This window comes from Amblyomma mixtum, chromosome 3 (assembly GCF_055824585.1).
Source record: "Amblyomma mixtum isolate Tamu chromosome 3, ASM5582458v1, whole genome shotgun sequence".
NCBI classification, from domain to species: Eukaryota; Metazoa; Arthropoda; class Arachnida; order Ixodida; family Ixodidae; genus Amblyomma; species Amblyomma mixtum.
The window spans coordinates 427,701,245-427,717,895 of NC_143014.1; the positions used below are offsets into that span (position 1 = coordinate 427,701,245).

Genomic DNA, 16,651 nt, shown 5'->3' on the forward strand with positions numbered 1-16,651 from the left:
TTGCGGCTTTAAAGTGAGCGATGCCGCGAGCGGCGGGCTTTCGTAGTTCGACGATTGACGAGCACGCTTGTTGCTTACGCCGCCACCGAGTGAGTCAGTTCTTTTGCCACGTATCATTGTAGCGTTTCTTCGTTCACGCTCAAGGCTGCAGGAAAGGGCTGTTATCATTTTTTTTCGTGACGCGAGAAGCGACCAGTCTAATCTCGATTGATCGCAGCCATGAAAGGCTGCATCTAGGTTTTTCCAGATTACTGTAGGGATCTTGTCCTGCTATCTGGAAGTTTCTTCGCGGCTTTAAAGCGAGCGATGCCGCGAGCGGCGGGCTTTCGTAGTTCGACGATTGACGAGCACGCTTGTTGCTTACGCCGCCACCGAGTGAGTCAGCTCTTTTGCGGGCGCAAGTCAGCCCAAATAAAGAGCTTCGTTTGCAAGTATTTCTGGTGTCTTCCTGACCGCTGGACTGCCGTCACTACAACGTGACATCTGGTAGAGGTGCTGGGTAGCCTTCCAAGTACCGGACACCCCCTACAAGCCGTGACGCCAGCCCTCTGAGTCATCAACCGCAGGACCAGAGTCCAGTCCACCGCGCTAGCCGACGCCTGCAAGGGGGCGCACCAGAGTTCGGGAATCTGCCAGACCCTACCCGGAAGCGGAAGCCAGCCGCAACGTCTACCATGAGCTTGCACCAGACGACGATTCCAATCATTCTTCACAAGCCCCGGGTGACACCAACCTTCGACGCTTCGCCTGGCGCCGACCCCGAAGAATGGCTGGAGCAGTTCGACCGTGTGGCTATCTTCAACAACTGGTGCGATGCCACGAAACTTAGGTACGTCTTCTTCGCCTTGGAGGGACCAGCAAAAGTCTGGTTTGAGAATGAGGAAGCTAACCTCACGAACTGGGAAACCTTCAAGGGGCACCTTCTAAAGATCTTCACGAACGTCGTGCGAAAGGAGAGAGAGCCCAGCAGCTGCTACAGTCTCGCATACAACACCCAAACGAGACCGTTGCTGTGTACACTGAGGAAATGAAGCGTCTCTTCCGGCGTGCCGACGCGAGCATGAAGGAAGAAGAGAAGGTGAAGTTCCTTATGCGAGTAGTTAAAGAGCAACTATTTGCCGGCCTCATTCGCAACCCACCGAAAACCGTCGCGGAATTCGTAGAAGAGGCATCCACAATGGAGAAAACTCTTGACGCCCGAGCCCGCCAGTATGACCGCCAGCAGCGCCTTTTGTCAGCAAGCTGCATGGATACCGCTAACAACGATAACCTGCGGGAGGTTATACGTGAAGTTGTGCGAGAGGAGCTCCGACGATTGCTGCCAACGGGAACGCAGCCGCAACTTTCATCGCTCACTGACGTCATCCGGGACGAGGTTCAACAGGCCTTGGGTGTAACGCCGACACCCACGCAGCCCCTGCAGCCCCCAGCCATGACTTACGCCGCAGCTGTGCGCCGTCCTGCACCTCGACGACGGGACCCAAGCCCCTATCGCCCTCAGCCAGCTGCGTTGGACCGCCGCCCACTCGCCCCAACCCGCCCGTCCTACGAGCGACGTGCGCAGCCGAGGAAATGCGACGAGTGGAGAACTCCCGACCAGCGCCGCCCACTATGCTTCCACTGTGGCGAAGCCGGTAACGTCCTCCGGCACTGCCCATACAGAAGACTGGGCATCCGAGGGTTCTCTTACGACGCTCCACGACCCCGACCCGGCCAGCGACCAGCCGAAATCGAGGAGTTTTTACGTCGGGAAGAATACTCATCGCCGAGCCGCCTATCACGTTCCCCGTCGCCATCGTCCCTGCGCTTTGTATCTCCCAGCCGAGGTTACGCCGTGCGTGGACGCTCCCCCAGCCCCCGAAGGTTAAACTAAATAAAGCAGCCTCTGGAGGTGAGGTTGCTTCTAAGCGCAATGACAAAGATCCTCCATCGACGAGTACTCAAGACCATGCCTCAACTACGACGACAACACCGACGACGACAACACCGACGACGACAACACCGACGACGACAACACCGACGACGACAACACCGACGACGACGACACCGACGACGACGACGACGACGCGGTCAGACTTGAAGCTTTTACCGCTGCCCAGTGAAGTAACGTCGCAGTACGCCCACCGCAGCCTCACTACTCGACGAAGCCGAGATCGGACACCGAAGACAACGTACAATACGAGAACGCGAACAAGTGACCTTGAAGTTACGGTCGACGGTCACGCGGTTACTGCCTTGGTGGACACGGGAGCTGACTACTCTGTCATGAGTGGCCCACTCGCTGTCCGACTCAGGAAGGTAACAACAACCTGGGATGGCCCGCTAATCCGCACCGCAGGTGGCAACCTGATTACGCCGTCAGGACGCTGCACCGCGAGAGTTACTGTAAATGGGAGAACCTATGCGACAACCTTCCTGATCCTACAGCAATGCTCGAGAGACGTTATTTTGGGAATGGACTTCGTGAACGAACAAACACTACAATGATACGTGGCAATATGGAAATGGATGATCGGAATATGCACATGTACGTATACGAACATTCCCGGTGACATTTCTACTCAATGCCCCATGTTTTTATATAATGAAAAGGGTTTCCTAATTGGCAGCAAATCTAGCAAAATTGCCAGTGCTATTTTTTGTTTTCAATACAATATACGCAGCGCGTATGTGTTCCATTCTTTAGTTTGATTTCTTAATTGCACTTTTTCACCAACCCCAAGCGATTGTGCCTGACTTGTGCTCATTTTTCCTTCTGGTTTACTACAAGATCCACTGTTCATGCACTCCTTGTGACACATTAGAAATTCGCCACGAAGTCAGGTAGTCATGTCTTTCGACAATAAAAACTCAGCAGAGACTCTTTTTCGTTAACACAGAAGATTTCCTTATGTCATTGGCCATCGGCCACTGAAAGGTCCTTCTCAACAACATTGTTGTCCCGTGCGAGAATGTAGATGATGCTGCTACATTTACACGCAACGGAAAGAACAAGAAACAACTGTGGCTACACATATCTTGCCACATAAGTTGATTAACGTCTGGTGGCGTGGCGTAGTGGTTAGCGTGGTAAAATAGAGACAGTCTCTGAGGTCCGCGGTTCGAATCCTCGTGACAGTGGGTGATTTTTTTTCTTTTTTGCTCGCATATTTTTATTTTGGCTCTTATTTTGCACTATTATTATCATATAGGCATAAGATCCTAATGCCAAAAGTCATTAGATTTTTTTCTTAAGGTGTTTTCTCTCCAGAGGTAGTAAATGTTACTACCTTGCAGTTACTACGTACAGTTACTACTTAGGTAGTCATATATGTGATAGTCGTTGCTACCCCAAAATGTAGTAACCTCAACTACCTTTTTTTTAGAGTGCAGTACACGGGCCTCTAGAATTTCGCCTCCATCGAAATTCGGCCGCCGCAGCCGGGATCGAACCCGCATCTTTCGGGTCAGCAGCCGAGAACCGTAACCACTCGCCACGACGGCGGGTGTTTTCGAATTTCTAAAAACCGGTATGGCTATACTATCGACAGGCTAAAAATCTCTAATTGCAACTAGGCGCCTAACCTTACTAGTTAAAATGGTAATTATTAAAAATTAGTTACACAGCTGACTCTTTAAGTCAATACATCGCTTTTCTGGTGTCCGCCAACACTGGTGACACTACCGCAAAAGCCATATTTTACCCCCCAAAAGCCTATTTATAATTATTTTTGAGTGTTCGCTGAACCACCCGGTATAGTTTATAGCATTACGTATGTCTGATTCGCTTTACAAATAACGAGCTGTGATTGCATTCGTAACAGCAGAAAAGTAAGCTGTGCTTCTCATTCAGAGACACCTGTGGGCTCTGTACAGAAGTTCTGCTACCGACAGAAGCCCTGCTTGATGTTAAGTTAAGCGGAAAGCGGAGAAAGATATCCACGGTACATTTTTTTTTACATCACATCAAAGCCCGCAGTTATGCCAGTCATGTCGCCATGACTATGCTTCTGTATGATCTCTTCATCTCTGTGACATAGAAGAATGCCCTCCGAGGATCCTGATTTGAGGATGAGGGCGTAATTCTTTCAAAGAAAGCATTGGTTAAGCCAGAAAAAAAAACAGCCTGATACAATAGCTGCTTGCTAACTCTATTTCGGGCTGTCTTAAAGCCGTAGGAGTGGACGGAGATTGCATCGACAAGGAAGACGCGACTAGGTGAAATGTGGCTACACTCCATCCGAATTTCTTATATTTTTAATACGCAGCGCCTCAGAAAAGAAAAATCCAGGGGCATTACTTTCTGGGCGCCCTTCGTAAATGCCATAGACTCGAACCATCAGATATACACGTGTGCACATTTTCTTTTCGTTTTTTTTTTTGGCCCACCACAACGCTGACACGGCGCTTTGTTTGTTTACTTTTTCTCTAATGTTTCTTTTAACACCCACTGCTTGAGCAGAGTAGCAAAATAGACAATATGCCTGGTGAACCATCCAGCCACTTTTTCTCTCCGGTTTGGAATTTATCTTCTTGAAATAATGGCACTGACAGCCCTGCAAAATAAAATTTTTGTGGCGTCCACGAATTCATTTTTACGCTGAAAAGAGGAGCCAAAAGAGTAAACAACGTAAAAAAACGGCGCAGAATAAGAGCCTGACGGCGGCCGGGCAGCATGGTTTAAATACCTACGCTTACCGCGCGGCCGAACGCACTGTGAAACAGGTTATGATATTTGGAAGACAAAACTTTAGAATGTCACTCCCGTGCAATTCAGATGTCATATATTGTCTATTTGCTTCCGCTCCAATTGATAAGCATTTGTTCGCGCAACATTTCGTTTTCGACTCCCGACGCCACGACTCAGATGCGTTTACAGTCAACACAAGAAGGTCGCAAAGATGGCTCCGCAAAGGTTATCCTTGCGCATATGGGCGAGGTATAAGACGCTTTCCTCTTCAAGCCCTCAAGATCTAAAAAGGTGACACCCTCATGCCTGATTTAATGACAGCTGCCAGCTTACGTTTCAAAGTAACTGCCACCTCTGAAATGCAATTCTGCCACGCTTTGGACTGTCTAGTTGCCGTAATGTTGCTAGACTACCATAATGCGTCATTAATAGGATTTACATCGAACAGTGGGCGGGATACAACATGCAGTTCAAAGTCCATGCATGTTCCACAGTGTTTCACAGCAGCAAGCCATGTGCATAACCCTGCACATGTGCAGTAATAAGCATGCGCATGAAACATTGCACACTTATGACATGGTCTTCAAGTCCCACGCGTCTTTTTCCAAAGCGTCTTTTTCCCGCCTGACTGTCGGTACTGAGCTCGTCATCTATAGTGCCGGTATTTCGAATTTTTCTTCTGGTTCCGAAAAAAAAACAGTTCGAGCGCAGTTTGTGCGTGTCGAATCACTAATGCAGTCAGTCTACCTGTCCGTAATGCTCAAATGTAATGCGCTGAACACAAGTCATCTAGCTTTAAATGCACGTGTTGAAGCATCGAGGATGCACAAAACGTCGAGTGTTATGGCCTCTTCGTTCCTGGCAGCAAGCCGCAGTGATCACCGAGGTACCTTATAGTGGCAGCACGAGAAGCAAGCTGGCGCGCACCAGTCCATCAGTTAAGTAAATTTACTCCACTAGGACGCAGTTTTTCAGAATTATGTTGGTGATGAGAGTGAGAGAATGATGAACGGAAAGGCAGGGAGGTTATCTAGACGACGCCCAGTATGCTACCCTACACGTGGGAAGGGGGACGAAGAGAGAGATAGAAAGGGACTTCCCACATGTCCGTAGTCCGTAACCAAGAGGGTACACTGGGCACACTCTGAACGTTTACAGCCTTGAAGTCAATCCTGAGCTTTTCAAGAATTTTGAAAGCGCCTTCACAGCTGTCCTCTGCGATGAAGATTTTGTCGAAGGACCGAGAATCTGTTTCTGTAAAAGGACAAGGATCAAACCAAGCGCAATCACAAAGTAGGTGCTTAATTGTCTCATCGCACCCGCAGTTCTCACACGCAAAGTTGAAGTAGGCATTTGTAGACGCCACTCCCCGCCACAGACGACACAAGAGCCTAGCATCGCAGCGAGAAAGGCTGGACGGTGGATTGGGTCGAGGCGGTATAAACGGCATGCCGAGTTTGCAGGGGTAGACCATGACGCTAAAGTCTCGTTTCGGCCAAGTACTCGCAGATGTCTCGCTGCGTCGGCTCTTGTGAGTGGTGTCCGTACATGTTGGCACTGCTGTGGGCCGATCGAGCTGCAGCATCAGCTTCCACGTTTCCGACTATGCCACTGTGTCCTGGCAGCCACTGGAAGATGATGTCATGGCCATCTCCACGTGCCTAGCGTTGTGGATGGCATATCTCCGCTACGAGTTTCCCGTGGTCACCATGGCGTAAAGCAGGATTCAGACATTGTAGGGTAGCTTTTGAATCGCAGAACTCAGACCACTTATTGGGTGTTCGTGCACCGGTGTAGCGCACAGCTGCCCGAAGAGCGGCCGATTCTGAACCGGTGGAGGTTGACCGATGCGAAATTAGCTGGTTAATACAGGCCTGTCTCGCAGGAATGACCACGGCGCAAGCTGAAGTAGTATATGAGACCAAGCCGTCTGTATATGCGTGAGTGCGATCACTACACTCGGCGTGTAGTAGGGAGAGTGTTAACTGTTTAAGGACCGGCGTTGATAGAGCCGATTTCTTCGATATCCCCGGAATTTTAAGGCGCAGACATGGCTGCCGCAGACAACACAGAGAAGAAAAAGGCCGTGCCGCCGCGGTGAACTGTGTTTGGATGGACGACTGGTTGGTTGCTATTATCGTTGAGAACGCTGCGTGCGATCTCTGTACCGGTATACACAAGGTGATGCTGGGGAGTTCTTGTTAGATGACAAATGTGAATCCGCAGTGTGTCAAGAACTATACAGGGTGTCCGCGCTAACTTTAGCCAAGGGTTAAAAAATGACATATTTGAGGTAGGCCAGGGAAACCACTTAAATACAGCTACCAGCCGGCTTGCGCATCTAGGCAATTTTTTGTATTGCTATTAATTAAGGAGTAATTAAAATAATTTTTCTAAATGCGTAAATATTGACTTTAGACGGCAGATGTGAATATCAAAGTTGAAGAGCACCTTCAGAAGCCCCCATTCTGTACATTTCCGATAAAGAAAGCCTCACGTGTATCTTTTTTCCGAGCTCCAAAGAAAGTCCGCGAAATACAAAAAAATCGCTTGACTAGCGCATTCTCGCGCCACGATTGTGCTGCTGTCAATCCTGGCTTGAGTGAACGAAATCAGCTGCTGGTATGGCGCGAAGACCTCATTGCTCCGGCAGGCCGATATGTCGACGATGGTTGGGAAGCCCGCGCATGCCGCAACCACCGTCGACATATCGCCCTGCCGGAGGAGTGGGGTCGTCGCGCCTTGCCAGCAGCTGATTTCGTTCACTGAAGCCAGGATTGAGAGCAGCACAATCGTGGCGCGCGAATGCGCTAGTCACGTGTTTTTTTTGTATTTCGCAGACTTTCTCTGGAGCTTGCAAACGATACACGTGAGGCTTTCTTTATCGGAAATGAATAGAATTGGGGTTTCTGAAGGTTCTCTCGAACTTTGCGATTCACATTTGCTGTCTTAAGTCAATATTTAAGCGTTTAGAAAGATTATCTTAATTCCTAATTAATTAATTGGAAAACAAAAAATAGCCTATGATGCTCAAGCCGGTTGGTAGGTGTATGTGAGTGGTTTCCCTGCTGCACCTCAAATATTTTATCTTTTAGCCCTTGGCTGGCAGCTGGTAGTATTGAATAAAATAAAATAAAATAAAGTTAGCCTGGACGCGCTGTATACGTCGACGTCGAAAATGGGCAGTCATTTGCGATTGCAATGGTTGCAACTGTTGATGCGGAGCTAGGGAGACTCAGGCATGTGTGAAGAGCCTGACCTTCCACAGCATGGAGGGCACGCAAATTCGTCTTGCATGTGTTCGCCAGCACGGGTGCACTGTATGTCAAAAAATCCCAAAAGGGATTTTTTGTACAGCTCTGTACAGCTCTGTACAGCTGCGGTATCTACTTAAATGATGGGCCCCATAATTTTCCACCCAGAAATCGGAGCACGTGAGCGATAGAGGTTAACTTTTTCTTCAAAAAATGGTGCAATTGGGGCTTCATGATAAATTCCGGTCTATCATAAATCCTAGAGAACGATGAACTGAGGTGCAATGAAAAATAGTATGGCCGTTGATAGTTACTGTATATGGAGTTATACATTTGCATGTAAATGCCACATACGCGCACTTCTCGGCTGAAAAGCTCGGTCCTTGCTCCTGGAGATAGGAGGAAGTTATGATCGCTGCCCGCTGAAGTCTTGCTCGCACCAAGAGGCGCGTCACAGAGGAGGCCCAAATGGAGATATCGTCTGCGTGCATAAAGATCTGAACAGTATTAGGTATGCCCTCTGGGAGTGCTATGAGTGTAAATTAAACAAAGTCGGGCTGAGAACACCACCCTGGGGCACGCCCAGGTAGGTGTAATGCTCAGGTGCCGGGCCATCTTCACACACGATAAAAAATTACCTTTTGGTCAGATAGCTTTTTATCCGCCTGAACATCCGACCACCGATTCCAACAGCCTCTAAAGCGTCAAGGATGCATTCATGTGTTACGTTATTGTAAGCGCCTTTGACATCAAGAAAAAATGCCACGCACGTGCGCTTCTGGCGTTTCTATTGCTTAACTGTGGACACAAGGTCGATGATGTCTATAGAGGAGCGACCACGCCGAAAACCCGCTATGGCATTGGGCACACTTTACAGAACTCAATTTACCACTGAAGGCGCGTCAGATTCCTTCTTTCCATGATTTTTCCCACGCAACTGGCCAAAGCTATTGGCCTGTATTATGTGAGCTCGAGCGGGGTTTTTCCTGGCTTAAGTAATGTTATCAGCCTACTGTATTTCAAATAGGGGGAAACAACAGCGCCTTGCCATGAATGGCTATAAAGGTTGAGTAGCTCTCCTCGTGCGTCGTGGCCAATGTGGCACAGAACAGCATATCTGATGCCGTCTGGCATTGGTGAAGACGAGCGCTTACTTTCCGCAAGGGCCGCATCGAGTACCTTGGGAGAAAAGATAGCATCCATCGCTGATTCTGATGATGCAGGAAGAGCACGCTGGGAACTGGAAGTGGTCATTGCGCCCCGCAGGTGTCCCGCAGAAGTCGACTGCTCCATCAATCTGGTGACGGCCTTGGGGTACAGCTAACGCATCGAAAGGTTGTCTTTGATATGGAATCTTTCGAAGAAAGGAGTATGGTGCGTATTTTTGGTCCAGACTGTAGGAACTGCTTGTCCAGCCCCAGCCGAAATGAAGAAGCGGTACCCAGCGCGTGCGTAAACCAAACTATGGCCAATCCCTCACCGTGGATATGTGCAATTGCTTCAGACGCAACAACACCAACATGCCTGAAATGTTGAACGCCGCCCGCTGAAGCGTGCGTCTGCCACCTCCTGTGAACACATGGAGTGACAAAGGCCTGAAAAACCAGAATACTAAAGAAAGTTCTACATCTCCAGCTGGATTACGGATAGCAGTGCTGGCGCTGCGTGTGTCCTCGTGTGTCGTGTGTGTTCGTGTCCTATCACGGTGTTTGCGTTCTTATTCGCTCTGCGTGAACTTTTCATAAAATGTGTCAACTGGCCCACATCAAGATCCTACTGAACAGTATGAGCCGTAGCGTCTTCAGCTCCCGGCACAGTAGCTCCCATAGAAACCCATATTATAAATGTAGTTCCAAGTATATTCAATATGACCAGCCTTCGAACTGAAAATAAGCTGGTAGGGTTTTTTCGTAGTTAAACCGAGCAGGACGTGCACAAGCACTTGAAGTAACACCGCATCAAGGGCAACCGTAAGCAAAATCTTATCATCAGCCGCTATCGCCAGCCGCGCGCGGAGAGGGGGGTTCCGGTTCGCCCCTTGCGGGCAGCTACTATCGGCAGCCGCGCGGGGAGAGGAATGGGGGAGGGTGAGTGCCGGTGCCGCGCGTTGACAGAGCAGCTGCCCGCAAGGATTCCGCCGCTGGCGCTCCGTGAAAGGTCCAAGTAAAGGCCCTTGATAATCAAGGGGCTTTAGGTACAGGCGCCCAAATCTTTAACGGGCGTGCGCGAGCGGCGACTTTTCTGTGCGTCAGCGCCATATGACGGGGCGAAGTTGGAAACAGGATGAGGCTAAGCGCATGCTCACAAAGCACGCTCGGCTGTGCCCGTCGTCTGCCAGGCTGTTCCTTCTTAAGGACGTCACCCCTTATTATCGCGTTTCGACGAGCAGGCAGCGTGAGTAGACGAATTGTTTTGATCGCATTTTACGTTCCGAAGAACAGCGTTGTAGCAACAAAGCGAGGAAATAAAACCGAAAGATAGGCCGAACACTCCCAACCATGCGATAAGCCGGGGAACATATATAGTTCATGTGTTACTGCTGACGCGAAAGCTTTTTTTCATCTGCACGAAGGGCGCTTATCAACACTCTGCGTGCTTTATGCTTCAGCGTGGCGACGAAACTAAAAGGCCGCTGTGAAACTGAAGTGAAGCTGCTCTGCAGCCGTGCTCGCAGCACTTCGGAACAGTTTTTAGGATGCCACTCCGTGTATGTCAAGCGACAAGGCTCCGAATTATAGGGATGTCATTGGGCGGCTCATCACAGAAGGAGATGCTAAAGCAACTGGAGTGGCTGGGGATTCAGTGGGCAGAATCATACGTGCCTACTAGAACGAAGGTCGGATCGAAGATGCTCCTCGCTACCTCACCAGGAAAACAAAAGAAGACTTGCAGATTGTTGCCTGAGCTAGTGATAACCCTTTCATAACGATAATGACCCATGTTCTACATTCGTAATGGTAATGACCCATGTTCTCCGGCTTATTGCATGATTTGGCGTGTTCGGCCTATCTTTCACTTTTATTTCCTCGCTTGGTTGCTACAACGCTGTTCTTCGGAACGTAAAATGCGAGCAAAACCATTGGCCTACACACGCTGCCTGCTCGTCGAAACGCGATAAGAAGGGGTGACGTCCTTAAGAAGGACAGCGTAGCAGACGACGGCCCCAGCTGAGAGGGCTTTGTGAGAATTCACTTAGCCTCATCCTATTTCCAACTTCGCTCCGTCATATGGCGCTGACGAGCAGAAAAGTCGCCGCTCGCGCACGCCAGCTAAAGATTTGGGCGCCTCTACAAGATGGATGCTTTACACATACCTAGGGTTCTAAAGCTTTGCTAGTGAAGCGCTTTCGCACTAAAAACCAAAACGTACGTTCGGTGAGTGAAGGCTTCGCAAGGACGATGCTCGCCCCAGCCACGACGCAGCCCCACATGGCGACGAAGTTCTCGACGCTGTTGCCGATGTGGACACAGACGCGGTCGCCAGGCAGTAATCCGCGCTGCTGGAAGCCCGCTGCGTAGCGTTTCAGCCGGGCATGAAATTCACTCATGGTGAGGGCGGCGGAGTCGTCAATCTGCGTCAGAAGTATGGATCGAGTCCACATTCAGGAAGGAAACTATTTTAAGACCTCACGGAAGGTTGGATATTTTCAAACCATGTGATTTTATGAAAACATCAGACCTAGAACAATCGGTCCTTTCATCAAGCAAAACCACCTAATGTACAACGTATCATCGATGGGAGTAGAGCACCGTCTTAACAGAATTTTTTCAAACATCCCAATCTCATCCAAGTAATGGCTACTGCTGCATCTGCAACAAGTCTATGCTATTAATTTATTTTTTTTCTTATCTGACACTGCACCTTCAGCGTCAAGATTTAAGATCAAAGAGCTATCTCAAACGCCCATAATAAATTACTGGTTGCAAGAATAAGCTGTGTGCAGTACAGCAATACCACCTAATGTACAACGTACCATCGATGGGAGTAGAGCACCGTCTTAACAGAATTTTTTCAAACATCCCAATCTCATCCAAGTAATGGCTACTGCTGCATCGGCAACAAGTCTATGCTATTAATTTATTTTTTTTTCTTATCTGTCACTGCACCTTCAGCGTCAAGATTTAAGATCAAAAAGCTATCTCAAATTTATTTATTTACAGAATACCTGCGTCGCCTCGAAGGCATTACCGCAGGGGAGACAGTTTCAAAACAACGCATTCATTTTCACACAAAAAGCAACAAGAACATTAAGCGAAGTTAACATCAAAGTAAAACAAAACAATAAGTGAACATTATTAAAGGTAACAGAAATCTTGAACAATAGTAGGAAAGGATTAGATTGTCAGGAATACAGTCGACAGTAAAAATCGCGATTATCAAAGACTAAAACACACTCTTCCGGCAGCAAGTTCCAGTCTTTCACAGTTTGTGGAAAGAATGATTTAGAAAAACTGTTTGTGTTAGTATTGTATTCGCGCACCTTCTTGGAGTGGTCGTGCCGAGTCGAGACGTAAGTTGGTTCCAAAAGGTAGTTACGGCTATCAATTCCTGTTTGATTATAGAAGATGCGGTGGAAGAATTTAAGTCTCAAATTTTTTCTTCTGTTGTTTAACGGTTCCCAGCCCAGCAGCGATTTTATCTCAGTGATACTTTGGAAGGGGTTATAATTATTCGATACGAAGCGTGCAGCCTGATTTTGGAGTTTTTCTATTGCTTCAATCAAGTATGCCTGATATGGGTCCCAAATAATGGAGGCGTAATCGAGGATAGACCTGACGTGCAAGAAATAGAGTGTTTCTTTAACATCTTTTGATGCTGATTTGAAATTTCTGCGAATAAAGTAAAACATTTTACTTGCCTTAGATATTGTCTGCTGTATGTGTGTGTTCCATTTAAGAGTCTGCATAAAATAAACACCAAGGTACTTGCACTCTGAGACGCTTTTTATGCCCATAATAATTACTGGTTGCAAGAATAAGCTGTGTGCAGTACAGCAATACCACCTAATGTACAACGTACCATCAATGGGAGTAGAGCACCGTCTTCACAGAATTTTTTCAAACATCCCAATATCATCCAAGAAACGGCTACTGCTGCATCGGAAACAAGTCTATGCTATTAATTTTTTTTTCTTTTCCAAATAACAAAAAGGTGACACGCTAATATCTCTTCAGGGTGATTTTTGGTGCGTAATGCAGTGCACTATTCGAATAAATGCATAGTTTCTCTCGAACTGGTTGCAAGAATAAGCTGTGTGCAGTACAGCAAAACCACCTAATGTACAAGGTATCATCGATAGGAGTAGAGCACCGTCTTAACAGAATTTTTTCAAACAACCCAATCACATCCAAGAAATGGCTACTGCTGCATCGGCAATAAGTCTATGCTATTAATTTATTTTTTTTCTTATCTGTCACTGCACCTTCAGCTTCAAGATTTAAGATCAAAAAGATATCTAAAACGCCAATAAATAAATTACTGCCTAGGTCGCAGGTCGTCAAACGCTTCCTCCCATCGGTACTCTTCGGAGTGAATGAATGCAAATTGATGCCTCAATCGAGTAGCACTTTATCATGACGACGGCCAGCGCTTGAAAGTATACGTGGCAGTTCGAAAACAAGTGTTATTTTCAACTGTTCATAAGGAAGATATGCAACATGGCGTCGCCTTTTGCGTGAAGATAGACGGAGCATGAATGTCGCTTCTATTGAAGCGGCACTTCTAAGAATACCTAGTGAAAACAAATGTCTCGAAAAAAAAATTAAATTGCCTGAAAATATTTCACCTGAACTCTTGAAACTAGCAGTAAGCTGACTAATTAAACTGATGCTGGAGTTCCCGGAGTCCTTTGGTCGCGTTTTATTATTGCTTACGAAGCTTCCCCTACAGAAGTGGTGCCAGCGACAGGTGCTACTGTCAATTATGGGGCAGAGCGGCGCACTTTTAACAGCAAGGTTCAGGAAAAGGGAGTAGTTCTTGTACCACGATTAGATGGCAGCCTTACGCCGCCGTTTCAGCTGTTGCTTTTGCCCATATGTAGAACTCGTTAAACATCCGGGAGGCTCACACAAATAGGAAAGAAAGAGAAAAACACTTGTGTGTGCATGCTTAGCGCCCGAGTCATAACATACGGTGCGGCGCCATTTTTTTTGCCGACCGGCATTTTCTATAAGACAAGTGCGAACTTTCACACTTTAACGCGCAGCGAGTCACTGAGCTCAGTGAGCTCATTTACTCATGTATTCATCTCTTCATGAAGCGTGGATAAGAACTTTGATGCCAATATGCTTCCAGTAGCCATCGTTTCCGATAAAAAATTTTGGTGCTCTGTGAGGAAGCGGTGAAAAGCAAAAAAAAAGGAGGGGAGCAAATGCGCGCTCCTAGCCAGTGTTCAAAGATTCGTCTCTCATTTTGGGAGAACTGTTTCTGGAAGAATAGGAAGGTATTTGTTGGATCAAAAATAGTTTCCATTTGTCACGTCCATGAAACAGACGAAACGAAACGCTTGAAATGCTTCGTTTTGTCAAATGATTTCTCCATTTCTGCTTTCCCACGAATTTGTGCCATTGGTCATTTGACCCAAATCGTATCTGCCATACAAAATATATTGAAACTCATCCTATTCAGGAATTTCAACCGTCTCTCTTGACAGCGCATGCTTAACAGAAGTTGTTACAACTTTAGTCAGCTAATTTAATGACACGTGTTTTCTCAGATGTCGTGACAGCTCATATGCATGATGCAAAAGCTAAACCTAGGTAAACCCAGACCAAAGCAACCGTACTTCCACGTAAAGACGCTTTCAAGACAACGTATACAAATTCGACATCTTTTTCACAACAACAGCTCCCTTTTGCCTCATCCCGCTTGCCTTACCTCCTCGCAAGGAGGGACCATATAAACTTCGCCAAGGTACGCGACGGAGACAAATCCTTTTCTCGAAACCGTGGTCAGCGGACTGAAGCTTCTCCCCTTCTTTCTATTGTTCAAGTGGGTGCTTCAAGGACCAACTTATTTGCTGTCTTCTATGTGAGTTGCCGTACAAGTGACGGCGGCAAGGATGACCTACATTCCCTGTACATTTTACGAAGGTGTGAGACTTTGAACTTGCCTGGCAGCAGTGATGACGGGGAGGACAGTCGAAGAAGCCAACGACAGTCTGAGTTTTTTCGTTGCACTAGTCGAAAAAAAACTTGTGAAATAGATGAGGAGAGAATGTCACGAAAAGGCCATATTGCCAAGTAGCCGGAGAAAGCGACTGCACTGGCAAGGTCAGATAGATTCCCATGGCTTTAAATGCAACCTGCGCAAGTCCAAGCAACGGCAACTCTTTGTACGCCATCCATTACGAAGAAGGCATTCGAACTGGTTTTCCACGCCACTCGGTCTAGTTGTACGAAATCAACGAAACGGCCTGAATTCGCCACATACCTATTTATCAAATTTCAGCGCCGCAAACATATTTTGACATCGTCCTTCGAATGCGGGCACATTAGTTGGCATAATTTGGAGGTTGAGATTTTTTTCCATGGATTCCTGTATATTTAGGCTCAAAGGGTTAATATTGTTTTCGTGATCGTTGTGCAGGACGCTTTAGTCTCCTCCCAGTGGTACCGAGCTCCCTAATAAAACGCAGTGCTCTCCAGTCGATGCGATACCTGGCGTGAACATTCAATGTGGCATAGAAAGGTTTTCAGTGCGTTTCCTAGAAGCTTCATAACCGGTAGGAAGTATGCAGACAGTGTTGTATAACGTTGGTTTTGATGATAAGGACATATGGGAGTGAATGAACCTGAAGACGGAATGGAGCTCCGTAACATCGAGGTGTGCCTAGTGCGTAGCATATACTATCAGCGTCAATTGAAACGCGAACAAGCCAATTGAAACGCGAACAGCACAACTCGCAGATATTATACTAGGGAGGCAAAATACATGAGCAGTTCATTTTCCCGTCGAAGCCGAAAAGTCCGCTCTGCTGAAATGTTAATAGGCCACGCCTGTATTTCACCTCCAGCCTCTAATATGCTTGTTTTTTTGTGCTCACGTTCGAGTTGTTTTGTTCGCGTTTCATTTGACGCTGATAGTACAGCCTTTGTCAAAAGTTTGGAGCCCAGGGGGTTTGCTTCTGAGCTTCACTGTGTGGTTCGTAATGCATCTCCAGCGCTCTATATTTCCTGAAGGTAAAAAGATTTCTGGTTGTGCCTCCTCCAATGGGTAGGACTTCCCAGAATGCTTCAGGAGTCCCCCTGCAATGCTAATAAGTAAACCCCCTGGGCTCTAAACTTTTGACAAAGACTGTACTTCTGGTAGTATCCTCGCAGTTCCAACAAGTGCACGGAGCAGCGACGAGTTCAGAATTGAATGAATATAAAGCGAGTGCAAAATGAGCACTTAACGCTGGTGATTTACGCACACTCATTCGTACATCATCAAAAAGGCCAGTGCTGCCGCAGTAGCAGTCCGGGTGTCTTGAGGTACAGTGACTGCAGCGGTAGCCTAGTGTTTTGAGCATCGGCCTCGCAGGCAGGAGGTGCGTGCTTCCATACCCAGTGCCGCCGGGCACCCACTGGTCATACAATGGGTACAAGCTTTCCCCTGGCCTTGTGCTCGGCTTCTTTGGGAGGAAATGCTTGAGAAATGGGCATTTGGCACCACCTGAGTAGACAAAAACACCTTGCGCCATGGTGCTCTTTGGTCACAGATGCCCATGCGCCATTAAAGTTTATCA

General features: G+C 47.5%; 1 protein-coding gene across 3 annotated transcripts in view; it reads right to left on the reverse strand.

The window, feature by feature from the left end:
* LOC149358009 (uncharacterized) overlaps positions 1 to 16,651 on the reverse strand; it is a 91,588-nt gene that overhangs the window by 23,096 nt on the left and 51,841 nt on the right. For all 3 annotated transcript variants that reach the window (XM_089585012.1, XM_089585011.1, XM_089585010.1), the window contains exon 2: positions 11,293 to 11,494. In XM_089585012.1, coding sequence (XP_089441138.1) covers positions 11,293 to 11,470 — 178 coding nt within the window. In that variant the 5' untranslated portion in view covers positions 11,471 to 11,494. The remainder of the gene's footprint in view (positions 1 to 11,292; positions 11,495 to 16,651) is intronic.